The sequence below is a fragment of the Talpa occidentalis genome, unplaced genomic scaffold, assembly GCF_014898055.3.
Source record: "Talpa occidentalis isolate TD23 unplaced genomic scaffold, MPIMG_talOcc4v2.1 talOcc4.2, whole genome shotgun sequence".
In the NCBI taxonomy this organism is placed as follows: Eukaryota; Metazoa; Chordata; class Mammalia; order Eulipotyphla; family Talpidae; genus Talpa; species Talpa occidentalis.
Window position 1 is genome coordinate 35,589,883 of NW_023602073.1, and position 18,239 is coordinate 35,608,121.

Consider the following 18,239-nt stretch of genomic DNA (forward strand, 5'->3'; position numbering starts at 1 on the left):
TTAAGATTTATTTATGCATAGAAGAGCTGGGATGTAGGCCAGAGGTGGGCGGGGGAGGGGAGTGAGAGGATTCATCAGAGACAGAGTGGGGAACAAAACAGGCAGATCTATTGAAATGCCATGCTGAGGGGAGCATCGGGCAAGAAGGGAGAGGTCTGCGGCGCCATGTGGGTAGCTCCCTGGGCAGGGATTCAACTCAGGCCATCACGGTGTCTCTTCCACATGTTTCCTTCCATGTCTCTAAGTTCCTGGTTCAAGTCCAAAGCCAAGAAGCAAGGCAGCCTTCTCTACATATCTCTCTCCTGTGAGTCCTTCTGGTGCTCTCTGTGCTGACAAACCTTTATGTTCTGAGCAAATCGTCCATCAAAACAGCCCATCACAGCTCACACTCCTGGCATCTGTCATGATCAGCCCCAGAACTTGCCGTCAGCCTCCAGGTTATCCTGCCCCTGGTACATCAGAGGGCGTCAGTGTCCGGCACTCTTTGGGGCATCAGCAGGGCAGGATCTCAGTTTAAAACAAGAGCTTTAGTTCAAAGAAAACAGATCATGAGTCATGTAGCGTGTATGTGCAGCCTGTGTGTGCGCAGATACCTGTAATAGGTATGGGGCCTTCCTCCCTGGCCCCTCTCAGAAGGACAGAGCTAAGGCAGAGCACAGGGCACTGTCTGTGGGTTCTCACCCGTGTGCTCAATTTCAACCACTCAGGCTCAGGGAACAGCAGTGAGGTTTCTCTAATGAACAGGAGAGCAGGGAAATAAAGAGTCTCTAAGGCCTCTGTGGCCAGCTGTGTCACCCCAGATAGTGTCCACAGTGTCCGATAATCCTAAATTAAGGCGGCCCGTGTAAGGTGGTACAGTCCCATCAGGGAGGGCCTGAAGCTGGTGGAACAGCTGCAAGCACTGGGCGAGGATCCAACTCACAGTGGCAGCAGGAGGTGCTTCCAGGGGGTGCTCACCTCTGAGGAGACACCCCAGCAGGCACAGCCACAGTCTGATGGCCTGGCTAGATGGGAAGGAAGCAACAGCATGGAGAGGTAGTGCCGGACAGTCAGCAGCAATGACAGGTCTCAAAGGGGACCTTGCTGCTGTAGCCCCAGTGGGCTGCATGCCCTGGGGCAGTATGTGGGGGTACAGAGGGCCTCTGCTGCCAGATTGGCTGCTGCCTTTGTCCATAACACTGATGGTGGCTGATGGTGAAGTGGACACAGCTGTCAGGGTGGCCTGGGCCCTATCCTCAAGCAGCGGCCTCCTGGAGCCTGCCAGGGTGGGTGGGCACCATTCAAACCAGCTGTGTCCCCAGCTCTCATCCCTAACCCAGCGAGTTGGCCTCAGCGAAGCTGTCTTGTGGCACCCACTGCAGGGCGGTAGCATTGCCCAGAAGCAGCTCCTCTGGGGGGGCAGGGAAGGGAGCCTAAGCCTTAGGGGCTCCTGTGCTTAACCCTGGCTTGCTCTGGGGGAGGGGCCCTCTGAAGGCTGCCTGGCCCCTGACAGGACACCCCTTTCTGCCACCACCTCTAGAGCTGTGCCCACCAGTTCCCACCTGCACACACAGGTGCCAGGGCAGGAAACCACCACTGCTGCTGCCAGCCCTTTCAGACTCCTGCTCCCACTGTTCTCTGGCTGTGCCCCTTGAGGCAGCTGCACCAACAAAGCCCGCATGTCCCACCATTCAGGGGGTAGGAAAGAGCTGGGTAAGCCACAGGGGTCTGGAGTCAGTGTCACACACTGTACTATTATATACAGGCATATACACATTCACATGTATCTATTATTGCCTTTAGTAAATTTTACTTGGAAAATTTGTGTTGTGAATTTGTATCAAATGAGTGAGAAATCCAGGGATAGTGACAGGCCCTGCACATCTCTACTTCACAGTCTGAAATGTTGGGTGGCATCTGATCCTTCTTTCTCACAACCCAGATGTCACATTAGGAAATGCTATAAAGTCCATCTCTAAATACATCCAGCTCCAACAACTTCCTATTATTTTCGTCATCACACCCCATAAAGCTACCAAGTTTTCCATCCTAGAATCTGTGCTAGTTTCCTACATTTATCTTCCCACCTCTCACCCTGCACTGTTGATTCTGCACAGCAACCAGACTGGGGCTTCTAAAGAAAAGTTGCACCATGTCACTCTCTGTCCAGAAAGATCCATTGATAACACATCTTACTCAGAGAAAAGATTATGAATTCCAAACCAATCTTCAGTGTCAAGCCTAAATATCTGGCAATTATTTCCTTTTATAGAAAAGTATAGTTTTTTTCACTTTCACTTTAAAACATAGCAAAAGTGCAGTGTATCAGTTCAGTGAAAAATCCAGTAGCCAAATATACAACTTAGGCATGAAGTTTCCCTTTGTAAATACATTTAGAATCACATAATTCTACGCTTACTACATAATGGTTTTAAATAATAACCATCAAAATCGTTAGTGAAATAATCCCACATGCGGATTGAATCATGGTAGTATGGATATTTTTTAGAAATTCCAGCTTATTTCTTGATCAGTAACATGTAACATTTGACAATGTCCCCAGAGAAGAAGCTTCCTGTGTGTAGGGAGATGACAGTGTCATCACACCTGCTAGCAAGTGGGTCTTTTGCACAGTCACTACTAGATCCTATCAGACCTGCTGTCACGCTGAGGCTTCCCCGTGAACTGCTGGACCCGCACAGAAGATGGAGCTCACTCCTGACACCAGGCACCACCTGAATCCTGTATTTGTGTTTCCTTGTTATGGCGCTGAGCCTTGGTGTTATTAAACACAATGGGTTTTTCTTAATGAATGCGGTGAGTTAAATTAAAGCAAAAGGACATAACCTGGTCCCCTCCATCATGTACTTTCTCTCCACCTTTTTAAAAATTAGTGCTGAGGATATAAGTTACAGATTCACTGGCTGGAAAGACACAGTCACCTCTTAGGTCACCCCTGGTGTTTACGCAGGAGGTTGGTTTCTCTTGGTCTCTCAGCATGACCATCCCTCAGCAGGGCCCTCAATGGGGAGTTTCAGATGCTGCCACCGCTATGTCTCCTGGCTGGATGTAGAGTATTCTCCCTCATTAAAAATATTTATTAATTGGGCGATTATCTGCTCAGCCTTTGTAACTTCTCCCTGGAATAACTTTTATTTTTTCACCATTCCCTGCTGGCTGCTCTGCTTTTCTTCTGTCACCTTCTTCACATAACTGTGGTCCTTTCCTTTCAAAGGAGGAAGAATTTTTGAATGAGCCTCCAATTCTATCCCGCAATGTAAAATAGTGTCCACAGTTGTAGTCAAAGAAGAGGTGAAGGTGTGTCTGGTGAGCTGAGCCATTAATAAATAGCCTTAAGATTTGAAGATATGAAAATCACCATCATGAATGGAAACTGTCCAGTAATTGACCGAGATGTACACCCTAAATAAGCCAGCTTGTGGGATGAAACATCATGTGAGTCCTAAAGGAATTTCTAATCCTGCACCACAGGGAAGTTTCCAGAACTGTGACTAAAGACCCAGGTCAGGGCTGGGAAAAATGAAGAAAGGAGGTGACGGGGGGACTGGACCAAATGCCCTCTGGGCAACATACATGTGTGGATGGTACTTCCCATTAACCAGGCAGGGCAAGTTCTCCCTGGGACTTGAAAGCCCCCAGTGGACCAAGATCCCCCACTCCCTTCCCTACCTGAGTGCTTCTTCCTCCACATCACAGCTGCAGCCACCGCAGCTCCAGTGAGCACAGCTACAAGGAGAGCCAGGCCAGCAATGATGCCCACGCTAGAGTCGGTAGAGTTAGTAGGGACGGTGGGCTGAGGAGATGGTACTGGAAGGGAAGGGAAGGTGAGACCCTGAGTCCCAAGCCTCATCCTGACCTTCTGAAGGTCTCCAGAAGAGCTCCTGATTCCTCTGAGCAGAAGCTCAGCACCCACATCCCCATCCTCACCCCATCTCAGGACTTGGGGCTCCAGCAGCCCCTCATGCTGAACATGGCATGTGTATCTCTGCCCCTCTCCAGAAGGCACCTCCACAGCCACCCACTTCTGGAAGTTTCCATCCCCCGCAGGCCCCAGGCCTGGTGTCCACCAGCTGTGTGTCCTGGGTCAGCTCCTCAGGGTGATATCCACAGGGTAGAAGCCCAGGGCCCAGCACCTCAGGGTGACCTCATACTCAGAGATGAGGTGGAGGGTCACATGTGCCTTGGCGGATCTGAGGAGAAGGGACAAAAAAATCACACTTGGGGTTTTTCCTTTCTGGACACTGAAGCAGCTTCACTAACTATCCTCAGAGTGAACATGACTATTGGTTTGGAGGGAGGAAGCACAAAACCCAGAAACCAGCCTCATCTGGAGAATCTGGGATAATTAGGTGAGAGCATAGGGTAGGAGGACGCAGGCCTCTAAGGAGAACACAGACTTTTGCTCCTGACCTGGGTGGAGGGTGATTGACACAGAAAGGTAGGAGAACATTCCAGAAATGTTCTCAGACCAAAAACAAGACCTTGAAAGAGAAACTCATGGTTCCCAAGATGGCTGTTGGGTTAAACGGATCCAGGGAGAGTTATTTCAGGATGGCCTCCCCTCCCTCAGGAGAGACTGGATTCCTCAACTGTCCAGAAAAGTGGTGTCTTCTGGGCGAGTCTCTCTCTAGCACAGAACATGAAACCCAGGGGGACTCTCCCTCTCTGCCCAGAAAGCAGGTGCTGTTCTGCCCATTATTCCATTTTCCCTGTGGGGCGACAGGAGACCAGAGTTCCCAGGTTTTGTGACTACTCTTACCTCTGCACTGCAGCACCTCCTTCCCCACAGGAAGCACCTGCTCTGCACACAGTTCCTGACGCGCTAGGCCCTGCCCGCCGCCTCCTACGCGCGCTGGGTGATCTGAGCCCCCGAGTCCGCGGGGTCCAGGAGCGCAGGTCCTCGCTCAGGGAGATGGAATCCGCGCCGTCGTAGGCGAACTGGTCACACCCGCCGAGGAGGCTCAGGTCTGGCCCCACTTCACAGCCAAACATCCTCTGGAGCGTGTGAGACCCTGAAACCCACCCCTGTGGTCAGCCCCGAGGTCACCTGGCGATCACCCCGCCTCTCACCCTGAATAAAGCAAAAACTGAAAATGAAAGGGCAGGCGGGAACGTCTCCCCGGCTCTTCCCGAAGGAGGGGCCTGGCAGAGCCACCATCCTCGAGGTACAGTCGACCCTAAGACTCGCGACCACCCCGGCCTTATGGTGGAAATGGGAATGGTGACCTGATCCTGGAACCGCTCCACGGAGATCACCGTCCTCGTCTTCTTGTCAATATTTGCCGGCAGGGAATCGAACCTGCGCTGCAGAGGCTGGTCTGGCAGGAAGGGGGCAGCCTGCAACCCCTGTGGGCAGGTTTGGGGCAGCCAGATGCTTTTGGTAGGAGGGTGGAAGGGGCTTGCCCTTCAGGAAAATGACATGCTACCCCCAGCTTCTCTGCCAGGGTATAGGGTTTTTTTTTAAATTATGCATACAAGAATTAAGGTGCAGTCCAGAGGTGTGGGGAAGGGAGTGAGAGGATTCACCAGAGACAGAGTGGGGAACAGAACAGGCAGACTGACAGAAATACACTGCGGAGGGGAGGAGCGGGCGAGACAGGAGAGGTCTGCTGTGCCATGTGGGTAGCTCCTTGGCTGGGGATCGAACTCGTGCTGTGGTGGCTGTGGCGAGCTTCATAGGTTGCATCTTAAACCCTTGCACCACCAGGGAGGCCCCAGAGTTTTACTTTAAAAGCTGGTTGGGGCAAAACCAGAAAACAGAACCTGGTTAGAGTGCCCAGAAGATGAGACTAAAGGAGCGATTATGGGGTGAGTGAGCTCCCCCATGGACTCCATCTACACTTTTCTTTTATTTCTTTAAAGATTTATCCATTTAGGGCCTCCCCGGTGGCGCAGCGGTTGAGCGCTGGGTTGTGAAGCTGCCGGCAACCTCTGCGGCGCCGGTTCGATCCCTGGCTGCTCCCCGGCCACTGGAGGAGGGTCCCACATGGCGCGCAGACCTCTCCTGCCGCCCGCTGCTCCCCTCAGCAGTGTGCTTCGGTCCTTCTGCCTGCTCTGCTCCCCACTCTGGCTCTGGGGAATTCTCTCACCCTCCCGCGCTTCTGACTGTACCCAGTGCATGTATAAACAAACAAACAAACAAATAAATAAATAAATAAAAATGCCTCTATAAAAATAAATAAATAAAAACACCACCAAAAATAAAAAAAGATTTATCCATTTATGCATATAAGAGCTGGGATACAGGCCAGAGATGCAGGGGGTGAGAGGATTCACCAGAGACAGAGTGGGGAACAGAACAGGCAGACTGACTGAAATACACTGCTGAGGGGAGCAGCGGGCAAGACAGCCATGTGGGATGCTCCCTGGCTGGCTGGGGACCGAACTCACTCTGCAGAGGCAGCGGACAGCTCCATAGTGCCATGCCCAACCCCCTGTGCCACCAGGAAGGTCCACCATCTACACTTTTCTAATGGCCTTCCTACCCCACATATCCAGATGTAGGATTTCTCTCCTTCTCTACCTGTAGGAAGAAAACATTTTGTGAGAGGCCAGGGAGGAGGCAGGACCAAGAAGTCCTGAGGAACTGGCCTGTCCTGGGCTCCAGGACAGGATTGGGGAACATGAGGAGAAAGCACGTGTGGGAGCTGGGCCAGCCTCCTCCGTCCTTAGCAGGGACATTTCCTTTTTACCTGCAGCTACTCAAGTGAGGTCCCCATGACCAAAGTCATCAGGTTGAAATATCTGTCCTTCATTTTTCATACAAAGGAGTTTCATGTGCTTTACAAAAAAGTGTCAGCAAACCTGGCTCTCATCTGAGAAAACGCATGTGTGTGGGATCATGCCTCACAGTATCAAGCAGACATTAGACAAGAAATCTCAGACCTCATATGAGGTTTTCTCTACCTGAGAGCTTCTTCCTCCAAATCACAACTCCAGTGAGCACAGCTCCAAGGAGAACCAGGACAGCAATGATATCCACGGTGGGGAAGGAGGACTGAGGAGGTGGCTCTGGAAGGGAAAAGTTGAGACTCTGACTTTCTGGCCTCAGCCCCCATCCTGCTGGAGGGCTCCAGAAGGGCTCCAGAAGGGCTCCTGATACCCCTGAGAAGCTCTGTGCCCATAACCCCCTCCTTACCCCATCTCAGGACTCGGGGCTCCAGAAGCCCAGCCCCTCATGCTGCACACGACACGTGTATCTCTGCTCCTCTCCAGAAGGCACCACCACAGCCACCCACTTCTGGAAGGTTCCAACCCCGCTTGGGCCGGGTCTCCACCAGCTCCATGTCCTGGGTCAGGTCCTCCCCATCTCGCTGCCAGGTCAGGGTGATGTCCACAGTGTAGAAGCCCAGGGCCCAGCACCTCAGTGTTACCTCATGGTCAGAGGTAGCATAGTGGGTCACGAGTGTCTTTGGGAGTTCTGAAAATTCATACTTTGGGTTACTTTCATAGGCCACTGAAGCAGCCTCATGTGACCATCCTGAGAATGGACAGATAATTGCACTGGATGGGCAGAGTGCAAAACTGGAACACCAGCCTGGCCTTGGATCACTGGGATTGTCTCCTAATCCTTGGAAAGTTCTAGAATCAGGGTGCAACAGTTCAGGGTAGCAGGCTGCAGGGCTCTGAGGGACAGACTAGAGACTTCTCGTCTTGACCTGGATAGAGGCCCAAGTGACTCAGGAAAGTTGGAGTCAGAACTAAGACCACTGAGAACCAGATGTGAGCAAGAGATACATGGCTCACCAGAACACCGCCAGGATCAGAGAGAATCAGTTACTTCAGGACTGTTCCTCACCTGGAGAGAGCGCCTTCCTTAATTGCCCCCAGGAAGGGCTGGCACTCTAGGGGTCACTTTCCAGGATCTGGACACTCAGGCATCTCCTCACTTCTGGGGCCATAGGAGGGTGGTATCTGGCCTTGAGCCCACTCTCCTTCCCTGTGCTGGACGCCAGCCTTGGCCCTAGGGGAGGCCCGAGGCAACACTTACTTGCATGCAGTGTCCGGTTCCCTTTCTTCAGTTGTCCTTGGAGCCACTGGCCACACTCGCGTTCCAGGCTGGGAGTGTGGAATTCAGAGGCGAGGACCTCCTCCCACTCACCCTCCCAGGTCTGCACCTCCATGCCCGCTGGGGTCTTGGCGCACAGCTCCTCCATCAGGGTGAGGGGATCAACACTGTCGTAGGCGAACTGATTGAAGCGGCTTAGGCTACTGCCCAGGCCCACTTCACAGCCATCCCTCACCTGCAAGGTGTGAGACCCCGGCCGCCCCCGCCACGTCAGCCGCGCCACTTAGCACCTCCCATCCCCAGGTAAGCACAGCTTTTGGGGATTTGTAATAAACTAAAACAGAAACAGGGTTAAAGTTCCAAGGCCTCGACCCAGAGACTGGGGGGAACCCCTGCCCGTAGGTGGGGATCACACACCTGTTCCGCTCTGGGTGTAGTGTATCCGCAGGTTGTTCAGTCGGAGCCTGGACAGGTGTAAGTGGCCCTCGACAATCCGCTTGTGGCTCTCCCAATACTCCGACCCCTCTAGCTCCATCCACGGCACTGTTGCCTCCATTTTCAGACTCAGGTAGTTGTTGTCGAACCGCAAGAGCTGCGTGTCGTCCACGTAGCCCACGCAGATGAAGCGGGGCTCCCCGGAGCCGGGCTGGGAAATCGGGGGGACCAGCCTCTGGCAAAATGTCATGTCAGGGGTTCCTGAAAGGATGAGACAGCGTTGGCGAAAATGAAAGGACTGAGGGGAAGGGGATGAGGTAGAATGAGGAGACACTGACACTTGGTGAGGTGCTAGTATCTTCTGCCGAGAGGCTCAACAGGTCTTTATTTATTCATTTTTAGTAAGCAGAGAAAAAATACATTATCATGTGTAAAGCAGAAACAATTAGTGTATTATGTTCCCATGGACTACTGGCTCCTACAGGTCCCAGCTAGACGGTAGCCTTCAAGGTTAATAGATAAAAAACCAGACTTAACACTAAAACTTATTATTTCAGCTAGATAATTACCTAAGACAGTGGATAGCCGCCAGTACATCCCTATCAGCTAAAGCCTCAGCATCAAAAGACTATTTTATTCACATGGCCTTCAGTCAGAGACCAGCTGCTGCTCAGCTATCAGAATTTTTTTCACCTACAAACTTCTTAACTCAGTTAACTTCATTTAAAAACTTTCCTAAGAAACTTCTAAATAAAAAGGAACTTCTAAAAAAGCAAAAGAAGATCTTACTATAATAGTTGTGCTGGTTTGCTTGTCAGATATGTACAATAAATCATCTCCCATTGTCAAGTGGGCCAAATTGTTTAATAACTAATATCTAAACAGGTAATTGTCCATGCCAATTGCTTGCAGTCTACTGATACATATAATTTATTGCCTAATGTACTTTTCTGATAAATTTTTCTCTTTTTATGATCAAGAACAAAAAATGAAGGAATGTTAGATCTTCAGCCCCACGGTGTGAGGCAAAAGGAATCTTCAGCCCCACGGTGTGAGGCTCTTTAGCTTCGGCCCCACGGTGTGAGGCCCTTTACCTTCACTGCTTGCCAGTATCTTATCTGGCTGGGGCATCAAGGCCTCCTGCAGCAGCGGTGTGCAAGTATATTACGGAGTGGGAGCCTGGGGGAGAGGAGGGGCTGAGACCCCATCTTTCCTCTGGGCGCCAGTGTCTGGGTCCGAGGATGAAGGGGCTGGGCAGGGGGAGAGAGCAAGGGCACTCGTGAGACTGAAAAGGGGTGGCAGGAAAAGTGCGGGGCACAGGAGTGGGTGAAAGGGAGGAGCAGGACACTGAGGTGTGGAGTTTGATGCGGGTTGAGGAGAGGGTGGTCGAGGGACCCTTCCCAGGTCCTGGGTCCTGCGCCGCAAGGCGGCCCTCTTGCTCCTCCCCGGCCCAAGCCACCCCCTCCGAACTTCGCACTCACCTGCCCAGGTCTCAGTCAGGACCAGGGCCCCAGACAGCAGCAGGAGGAAGGTTGGGGGCGGCATATTCCGGATCCTCCTGTTCTGGGAAGACTCTAAAACCCAGTGCAGACTTACACCCGGAAAACCTTGACACTGATTGACTTATCCGGACGGTCGTGTACAGGGAATTAGAACTGGGCATGTACAGGGTGAAGGACTTGGCGCAGCCTGTGATAGGGCAAAGTGGAGATGAATATTCCCTTTGCTTGGCTCCCCACCCAAACACTGTCCTGAGGCCTGAAGCTCTGAGAACCAGCCTGAGAGCTGGGACTGTGTCCCGACCCTCCTGCAGGTGGCTCTTGGCTCTGGCGTCTTTGCTTCTGCCTTGTGAGTAGCCTTTCTCACACCATATCTCCGAGTACCAGGTCTGTTTAAATCAGCGATTTTCAAAATTTTTGTCTTTATGATCTGTATACACTCTCACAGATGAATGAGAATCCAAGATAATTTTGTTGGTTATATCAATCAATATTTGCCATACTGGAGATCAAAAATTAAAAAAAAATACATATTCATTTAGAACAATATTAACAACCCTACACATTAATAGGAATAAAATATTTTTTAAACCATTTATTTTTTTTAATTTATTTATTTATTCAAGCACTGGATACAGTCAGAAGCACAGGAGGGTGAGAGAATTCACCAGAGCCAGAGCGGGGAACAGAACAGCCAGACTGATGAAATACACTGCTGAGGGGAGCAGCGGGCGGCAGGAGAGGTCTGTGCGCCATGTGGCACCCTCGCCCGGCGGCTGGGGATCGAACTGGCGCTGCAGAGGCTGTGGGCAGCTTCACAGCCCAGCGCTCAACCTCTGTGCCATCAGGGGAGGCCCAGGAATAAAATATTTTTATGAAAACTTTTTTCCAAAATAAAAAATATAGTGACAATATCAGGGGGAAAGGATGTCCTGAGCAAACTCCGTACAGGCTTTGTGGACTCCACCCCCACTCGACCAAAGCCATCAAGACATTGGGAATTACAAACACCATCTTCACCAAAGGGAGGGTTGCTGGGACCTGAGGGTGGTGTTAAGCAGCCAGGTTGGGTATAAAACCAGACATGTGGGCTTGGGTTGTTCTCTTGGCCTCATGGCTCTTGGCTTTTCGCCAGCTTTCAGCATGCTATTAGTATTCCAGTTCAGCTGAACTGGTAGGACACATTCACGAATTTATCTCCCTTTTTCTCCCTGAGTTATTCATTTCTTCATTTCCCCTTCTTTTGTAAATAAACCTTTTATTAACCTTTTGTGTGTGCCTGTAGTTTAGCATTAATAAGTCCCTTTTAAGCGCTCGGGTGCGGACTCACAGTCAGGCAACCCGTTTCATATGGGGGTTGTCCTGTAAAAGTTTGGTGCCCAATGTGGTTGACCAAGTTACATCCATGGTTGACTAACCTGAAGTAACTTTCCTTGTGATGGTCACCCTAAGTGCACTAGTTCTGCAGGATATGTGGCGTAATCTTTGCCTCCAGTCTTGAAAAGTTTGCTTTTTTTTCCCCTTGTGTACAGCTCTCTCTTGTGGGTGTGTTTTTGACCCAAACATGGTCTCAACCATGAGCTTAAGCAGTTTTATCCCTAGCTTGAGTTCTTTCAGTTTTTTTCTGGCCTTGAGTTTACATAGACTTTTTCCACTAAATATTATTATCAGTCCTATAAATGTAAATAATTTGATAAAACCTGGTACATGGCACATGATTTTACATCTGTACACGTATGGGGGTGGTTTACAAGCCATCCTTACTTTACAATCTTTGCTTCTGGGGATTTTTTTTGTAATGTGTGTAAGCACCATTTGCTACATTCTTGGTTCTATGAGAGGGAGATGTTCTACTTCACATACTAAGAATATGCAACAACAAATTCAGGCTCTTGATTTAACTATTAAGAGTATGAGGGATGAAAACCATACTGTTTTTGAGCCAGCTTTTAAAAGCATGCAGGATCAAGCTTTTAAAAGTATGCAGGACCAGCTACAGGCCGCCCTCCATAAATTGGATATGGCGGAGGCTTGGCTGATAGCACAGAGAAGGATAAACCTTCCCCTTCTCATGAGGACTGCAGAGAGCAGAGTTAGAAGAGGAGGATTATCATTTGTTAAACACCTTAAACTCATCAAGACAAAGTCCTTCACCATGTGACAAGTTCTCTCCTGCTCAAACACCTAAGGCTTCACAGCCTCCACTGCCCTCCAGGGAAGAAAAAAAATGGCATATCCCCCCCACAAAAGATGGGGCACTCACTTTGGCAGGAAGAATCATCCTGAAGCAGGACAGTTTCCTCTCCAACAGATGCTGATGGGTAGCTTGAATGAACATGGGTGACCTGCTGGGTACTTTTGGTCCCACCATCCTTTTAGCACCGTGGACCTCCTAAATTGGAGCTCTGTCCCCTCGTACAGGCAGCCTCCTAAGAGGATGGTGAACTTGTTTGCCTCTATCTTCCTCTCCCACCACCATAACTGGGCAGACACACAGTCCATGCTACAAACTTTGCTGACTCTGGACAAGCAGAGAATGGTTTTCAGAAAAGCCAGGGAGGAGGCTGACCATCTCCACCAACAGGACAGAGAATCCCCAGAGCCAGAGATGGTTGTCCCAGTGGTAGATCCCAATTGGGACCCCAACAATGGGGGAATGGCGCTGTCAGAGCTCTATACAAAATGTTTACTGGTAGGACTGCAGCAGGGAGTCCCCAAACAAACAAAAAAATTCAATAAATTCTTACAGCTCGAATAGAGAGCTAATGAGGATCCCTAGGAGTTCCTTGAAAGAATTATCCAGACATATATTGACCACACAGATATAAATCCAGAAGCCCCAGAAAACACTCTTCTGATCACTATGTCATGCATTACGCATAGTATCCTAGACATAAGAAGAAAGTTAACAAAGTTGGACGTTGTCACAGAGATGAGTCCATCCCAGTTAGTAGACTTGGCATTTCGGGTTTATAACAACAGAGAGGACAGGAGACCGAAGCCTGTGACTGTTTTTGTACAAAAGGAGCACAGGACAGGGTTTCAGGGAAACAGTAACAGAATGGAGAGAGGACCCAAGAGAAGTGGACCCATGAGAATTGAACCCCTAGGGAGAAATCAGTGTGCTCACTGCAGGGCAGAGGGACATTGGAAGTACAGTTGTCCCAGATTACAGGGAAGCAGCAGACGAAATAATGACAGAGGCTGGAAGGAAGCCAGATGACACCACAACATGATGATTCACGCAGGGGTTACAGGAGGGAATATTGACGGAGTACACAGAACCCAGAACCATGGAGAGAGGAAAGGAGACAAATGGTAGTACATAGAGAAGGTTCAGATGAAGAATAGGGGTGTCCAGAGGCTCCACTTGATCTAATGAAGCCCATTAGAAAACCCCCCTCAGAGCATTTCAAGCAGCTCTGTTAGACAATCCTAATGTGAAACTGCAGGTTTCCAATTCCCTAAATCCTGCTACACTGCTCCCAAGCAATGCAGACGGACCTGAGGATGCCACTTCAATCCAGAACTGTTTAGAAACCATTGACACAGTGTATGCCAGCTGACCAGATCTAACTGATCAGCATCTGCAAGTTCCAGAGTGGGAACTATTTACAGATGGCAGCAGCTTCATGGAGAAAGGCCGTCGTTATGCGGGATACGCAGTGGTGACGCTCCAGAACACCATAGAAGTCAAGGCTCCAGGTACATCAGCACAGAAAGCCAAATTAATAGCCCTGACCCGTGCCTTGGAACTCTCAAAAGGTAAAAGAGTCAATATATTTACTGACTCAAAGTACTCTTTCATGATCTCCACATGTACAGGGCCATTTGGAAGGTGCGAGAACTCCTTACCACCAGTAACAAGGATGTCAAACACCCATTAGAAATCCTGGCCTTGCTAAAGGCAGTAGCTCTACCATAGCTGTTGCCATGATTCATTGTCCTGGCCACCAAAGGGTGGGTCTGACATGGCAAAGGGCAACAGGGCAGCTGATTGGGTGGCTAAGGTCGCTGCCCGTTCTGCTCTCCAGGGTGCACTCATCCCTCTTGTGGACCTGACTCAGTATGCTCCTGAATACACCGAGTGGGATGAGGAGAGAGCTCGTGCATGGGGATTCACTGAGTTTGACCCCAGCTCCACTTGGAGAGTAAACTCCCACAGGATGATGCTCCTCCCGGAGGCCCTGGTATATCCGGTGTTAAAACATCTTCACGAGGGATCTCACTATGGGAGAGATGCCTTATTAGAAACAGTGCGCCCATATTTGAAGGGCACATATTTACATAAAATAGCACAATGGATCACCTGAGGTTGTCAAATATGTGCCAGAAATAACCCCAAAACTGACTCACACCTTAAAGCCATTGGGGTTCAATATCAGGGCAGGCCCCTTTTGAGGACTGGCAAGTGGACTTTACACAAATGCCTAGAACAACAGGCAGTTTCAAATACCTACTGTTTTTTGTGGGCACATTCTCAGGATGGGTGGAAGCATTTACCACCAAGACAGAAAAAGCTTCTGAGGTCGCAAAACAGCTGCTGAAGGAGATAATCCCTCGCTTTGGGTTGCCGGACTCCATCCAGAGTGATGATGGACTGGCATTCATGTCTAACGTCACTCATGCAGTAAGCAGTGCATTACAGATCAACTGGAAATTGCCTGCTGCATGGAGACCACAGTCTTCTGGACAAACTGCACCCCAGCATCCCTACATTTGATCTTCATCACCATGGAAATGGTGGCAAAAATTGAAAGGGGGGAATAGTTAGGGGGAAAGGATGTCCTGAGCAAACTCCATACAAGCTTTGTGGACTCCACTCCCATTCCAGACCAAAGTCATCAAGACATTGGGAATGCCAAATCCCTTCATCACCTCAGGGGGCATTGCTGGGACCTGAGGGTGGAGTTAAGCTGGTATAAAACCAGACACGTGGGCCTTGGGTCACTCTCTTGGCCTCACGACTCTTGGCTTTTCGCCAGCTCTCAGCGTGCCATTGGGATTCCAGCTCAGTGGAACTGGCAGGATTCATTCACGAATTTATCTCCCTGTTTTTTTCCCTGAGATATTCATTTCCCTTTCTTTTGTAAATAAACTCCTTATTAACCTTTTGTGTGTGCGTGCAGATGAATATTAATAAGTCCCTTTTAAGCGCATGGTTGAGGACCCACAGTCAGGCAACATATTTCGTATTGGGCTTGCCCTGTAACAAATACTCTAACTCCAAAACACACCATCATATGGCACCCAATGTGTGCTTTTTCATGACATGGGCAAGATTTCTCCAGTTTCTCTATCTTTTTACCCTCATGAGCTCTCATTCTCTGAGAGGAATTGGTGTCCTACATGGACTGAGGGGCTCAAGCCAAGGCTACTCTTTGGTGGGTCCCAAAATGTGTGGGAATGGCCTTCCAGTTGTCCTAGGCCCAACCTGGTGAATGCCTCATGCCTCTCTCTTTGCCTCACTACCTTGCTAATCTCAGTAGTGCCACCATTCCCTTTCTACTTTGGGATAAGAGCTGGCTCCTGAGTTCTGTCTTCAAACCTGGTCTCATTCTCACCACAAAAGTAGTGGGCATGGTTCAGCCATGTTAGAGGCCACTAGGGTCGGCTGCCACTTTCTAGAAGACTCCCGTTAAAGGAGAAGTTGGCGTGCACCCCAGGTTAGCTCTAGTCCTGCCAACCACAAGACAAAGGGTGCAGCAACACAGGAACTCATGATAAGCACCCACATGTCCCACCCTACGGCTCTCCATCTCTTAAGATTGTAGAAACGTGACCTGGACCTGCTTTTCACGAGCTCTCATCTACTGCTCTTCCCTAACTCAAAGCACAAACTTCCACTGCTTCCTTTTCATCGTACTTAACTCCAAGTCAACAAACTGTAAGTAGCCAGTAACCCATCCAGCCTTTTCCTTGCTCAGGTAGAGCTCCCCCTCTCGGAGCTCCCCCTCGAATCCTTGTCTTTTAAGTGCCTTCCTATGTCACCTTGTAGGGTAAAGAAAATGTCAGGCTTTTCTGCCCTCCCGCCATCAGGATAGATGATGGATCCTTGTCCTGAATGCATGCCTGATGGCGGGCACCTGGAGTAGGGTGTGGGCATAGGTAGATGGGATTCAGCTGAGTTAAGACTGTGCTTTTAAGGGCGGCGTCACGGGGACGCCAGCAGCAGCAGCAGCAGCAGCAGCAGCAGCAGCAGCAGTAGAAGCCGAAGCAGAAGCCGAAAGAGAAGCCGAGAAGCAGCAGAACGAACGCTAGAGAGCCCAGATAGAGTGAAGACTTGCTGGGGGCTGGGAGGCCTGCCAGCCTCCCAGCCCCCCAGCCAGCACCCCTGCCTGCCATATGCCTGGTGAACCCCAAATAAAAAACTTGCAAAACTACTGAGTACTCTGACTCCTCCTTTATCTGGTCTGCATGGGATCAGAAAACCTGCACAGTGGCCAGTCCTGCCCTTACACACCTGCAATTTGATAGTCTCCTTCTGCAACAAACATATAAAGCCTACAAGTAAAACTAAAAATATTAAAGTGCCTGCGAGCACTATGAGTGAAAGTGTAACAGGGTGGTCCCCAGGAAAGGGGGAGGTTCTGAGCCATAGGGCAAGTTAGAGTAATTAGGCAGTTTTAGGGACATTGCAGGTGGGGAACTCCAGAGAGTTAAGGAAGGTTTCAGAGATAAGAACAACTAGAGGAATGCAACTAATTCCTCTGGGAATAATAAACATCCCAGGACCAAGGACATTGTTACCAAATACTGGCCTCTATTTCCCTAAGCCAATAAAGGGAGGCAGAGTTTGGAGAAAAGGAGAGTGGTCTAATTTATTGAGAAATGAGGAGGGCAGCAGACTCATGTCTGGTAGACCATCGTCCTGCCCTTTGTCAGAGTGCAGGGAGATTTATGAAAGGGGGGATGGGAAGGGGTCAGCACTGAGACTGGTGTGGTGCGCCAGCCTGTTTTTCTTCAACAGCTGATGTTTGACTTTTTCTTCCTTAAAATGCAGGCGTGCTCATCTAGGAGACTGGGCCATAAGATAAATCTATCAAACAAGGCAGAAGACACAACAAATGGGGAGAGACAAACCTGTTAGAAAAGGAATGTGAAGATCCCCTGCCCAGTAGTTGTGAGGCCACCTGGGAACTAACCAATCAGGGAGAGGCCACCGGAATTTTAAGATAATGAGGGAAAGAAAGGATATATTCCTGAAGCAATATCCCATATGGCCCATTTTGGCCCCTCTCAGGTACCTTATACCTGGGAGTCTTTCTTCTTTGTCCTTTTTCCTAAAATGAACTTTTCTTTCTAAGACAAGATTTGCTTCTCTCTGCTTACTTATCTGAAAAGTCTGTGAATTCCTTTCTATGGCTTCATGAAACAAGAACTCGTGGCAAAGCGGCAGCAGCAGCTGTTACAGTAGCTGCACATGCTGGCATCAGTTCCAGGTTTCCTGCCCCAACCAAAGTAGCTGCGTCCACATCCTGAGTGGTAAAGACCGATAAAGCAGATGGTGCCGGAGCCTAAGCCTGATAAGGATGTATAAAAGGAGCAGCTACCTGAAGCAGACTCAGAAAAGTCCCAAAACTGGCTCTGAGTGAAGGACTTGCCAGAGGCTCCTCATCTGGAGTCTAGCTTGCTGCCCTCCTTGGGACTCAGACTGCTCCCCAGCCAGAACCTCTCCTCGCTCTGCTCCTCGGTTCTGCACACCGCTAACTGAACTTCACTCCCAGGCTCTGCTTCCTGCTCTCTGACAGTGGCACACACTGCCTATCAGCCCAACATCCTGCATGAACATCTGCACTGCGGGCCCTCGAGCCTAGAGACTTCCACGGCTGGAGGACTGCCACCTGGGTGAAAGGCTCAGCTAAAACATGTCGCGGTGACTGTCTTCAGTCAAAGGTACTTTGGGAACTTGGGGTTGGCTTGCCTGTATGAACTTAAGTGTGTGTATGTGACCAGGATAGGAATAAAATTCTCTTTGAGAGCCAACTTCCGACTGAAGCCTGAGCCAACTTCCGACTGAAGCCTATCTGTAACACTCGCAACACCTTCCCTTGCTATGGGGACAAGACTTCCTCTCTGTGGGCCCAATCCTTTAACTTGAGGTTCAACCCTGAATGTCCTTGTTATATCTGCCTTAACTTTAAGACTCGTGAGGGACTAAGACAACTCCAGTCAGTTAGCTAGATCTTACAGTGTCAGAGCTAGGCCTCTGGTCCTGCGTTGTAACTCATCTTAAATGCCACAGGGTTTTCTTGTTAAATGATGGAGGACAGGAATAGAAAAAAAAAAACTGAAAA

The 18,239-nt window shown here is 49.8% G+C and overlaps 1 protein-coding gene across 13 annotated transcripts; it reads right to left on the reverse strand.

Moving 5' to 3' along the window:
- On the reverse strand, positions 1-8,907 carry LOC119251210 (popy Class I histocompatibility antigen, A-1 alpha chain-like). 13 transcript variants are annotated; one of them, XR_008553109.1, is made up of 7 exons: positions 8,426-8,906; positions 7,991-8,189; positions 7,139-7,420; positions 4,760-7,011; positions 3,928-4,190; positions 3,670-3,807; positions 1-1,004 (listed from the first exon to the last, which is right to left on the reverse strand). XR_008553109.1 is itself a non-coding variant. In XM_054698533.1 (2 exons), exons 1-2 carry the CDS (start codon positions 8,691-8,693, stop codon positions 8,227-8,229), a joined length of 285 nt encoding a protein of 94 aa, XP_054554508.1. In that variant the 5' UTR covers positions 8,694-8,879; the 3' UTR covers positions 8,198-8,226. The 13 variants fall into 13 exon arrangements, 1 of the variants encoding a protein (XP_054554508.1); XR_008553113.1 differs by having other exon boundaries at positions 1-525; positions 958-1,004; positions 3,670-4,190; XR_008553112.1 differs by having other exon boundaries at positions 1-525; positions 923-1,004; positions 3,670-4,190.
- Between the last annotated feature and the right edge of the window lie 9,332 nt (positions 8,908-18,239).

Excerpts from the sequence above, each read along its gene's own strand:
- LOC119251210 (XM_054698533.1), bottom strand. The coding sequence starts at position 8,693 with ATGACATTTTGCCAGAGGCTGGTCCCCCCGATTTCCCAGCCCGGCTCC.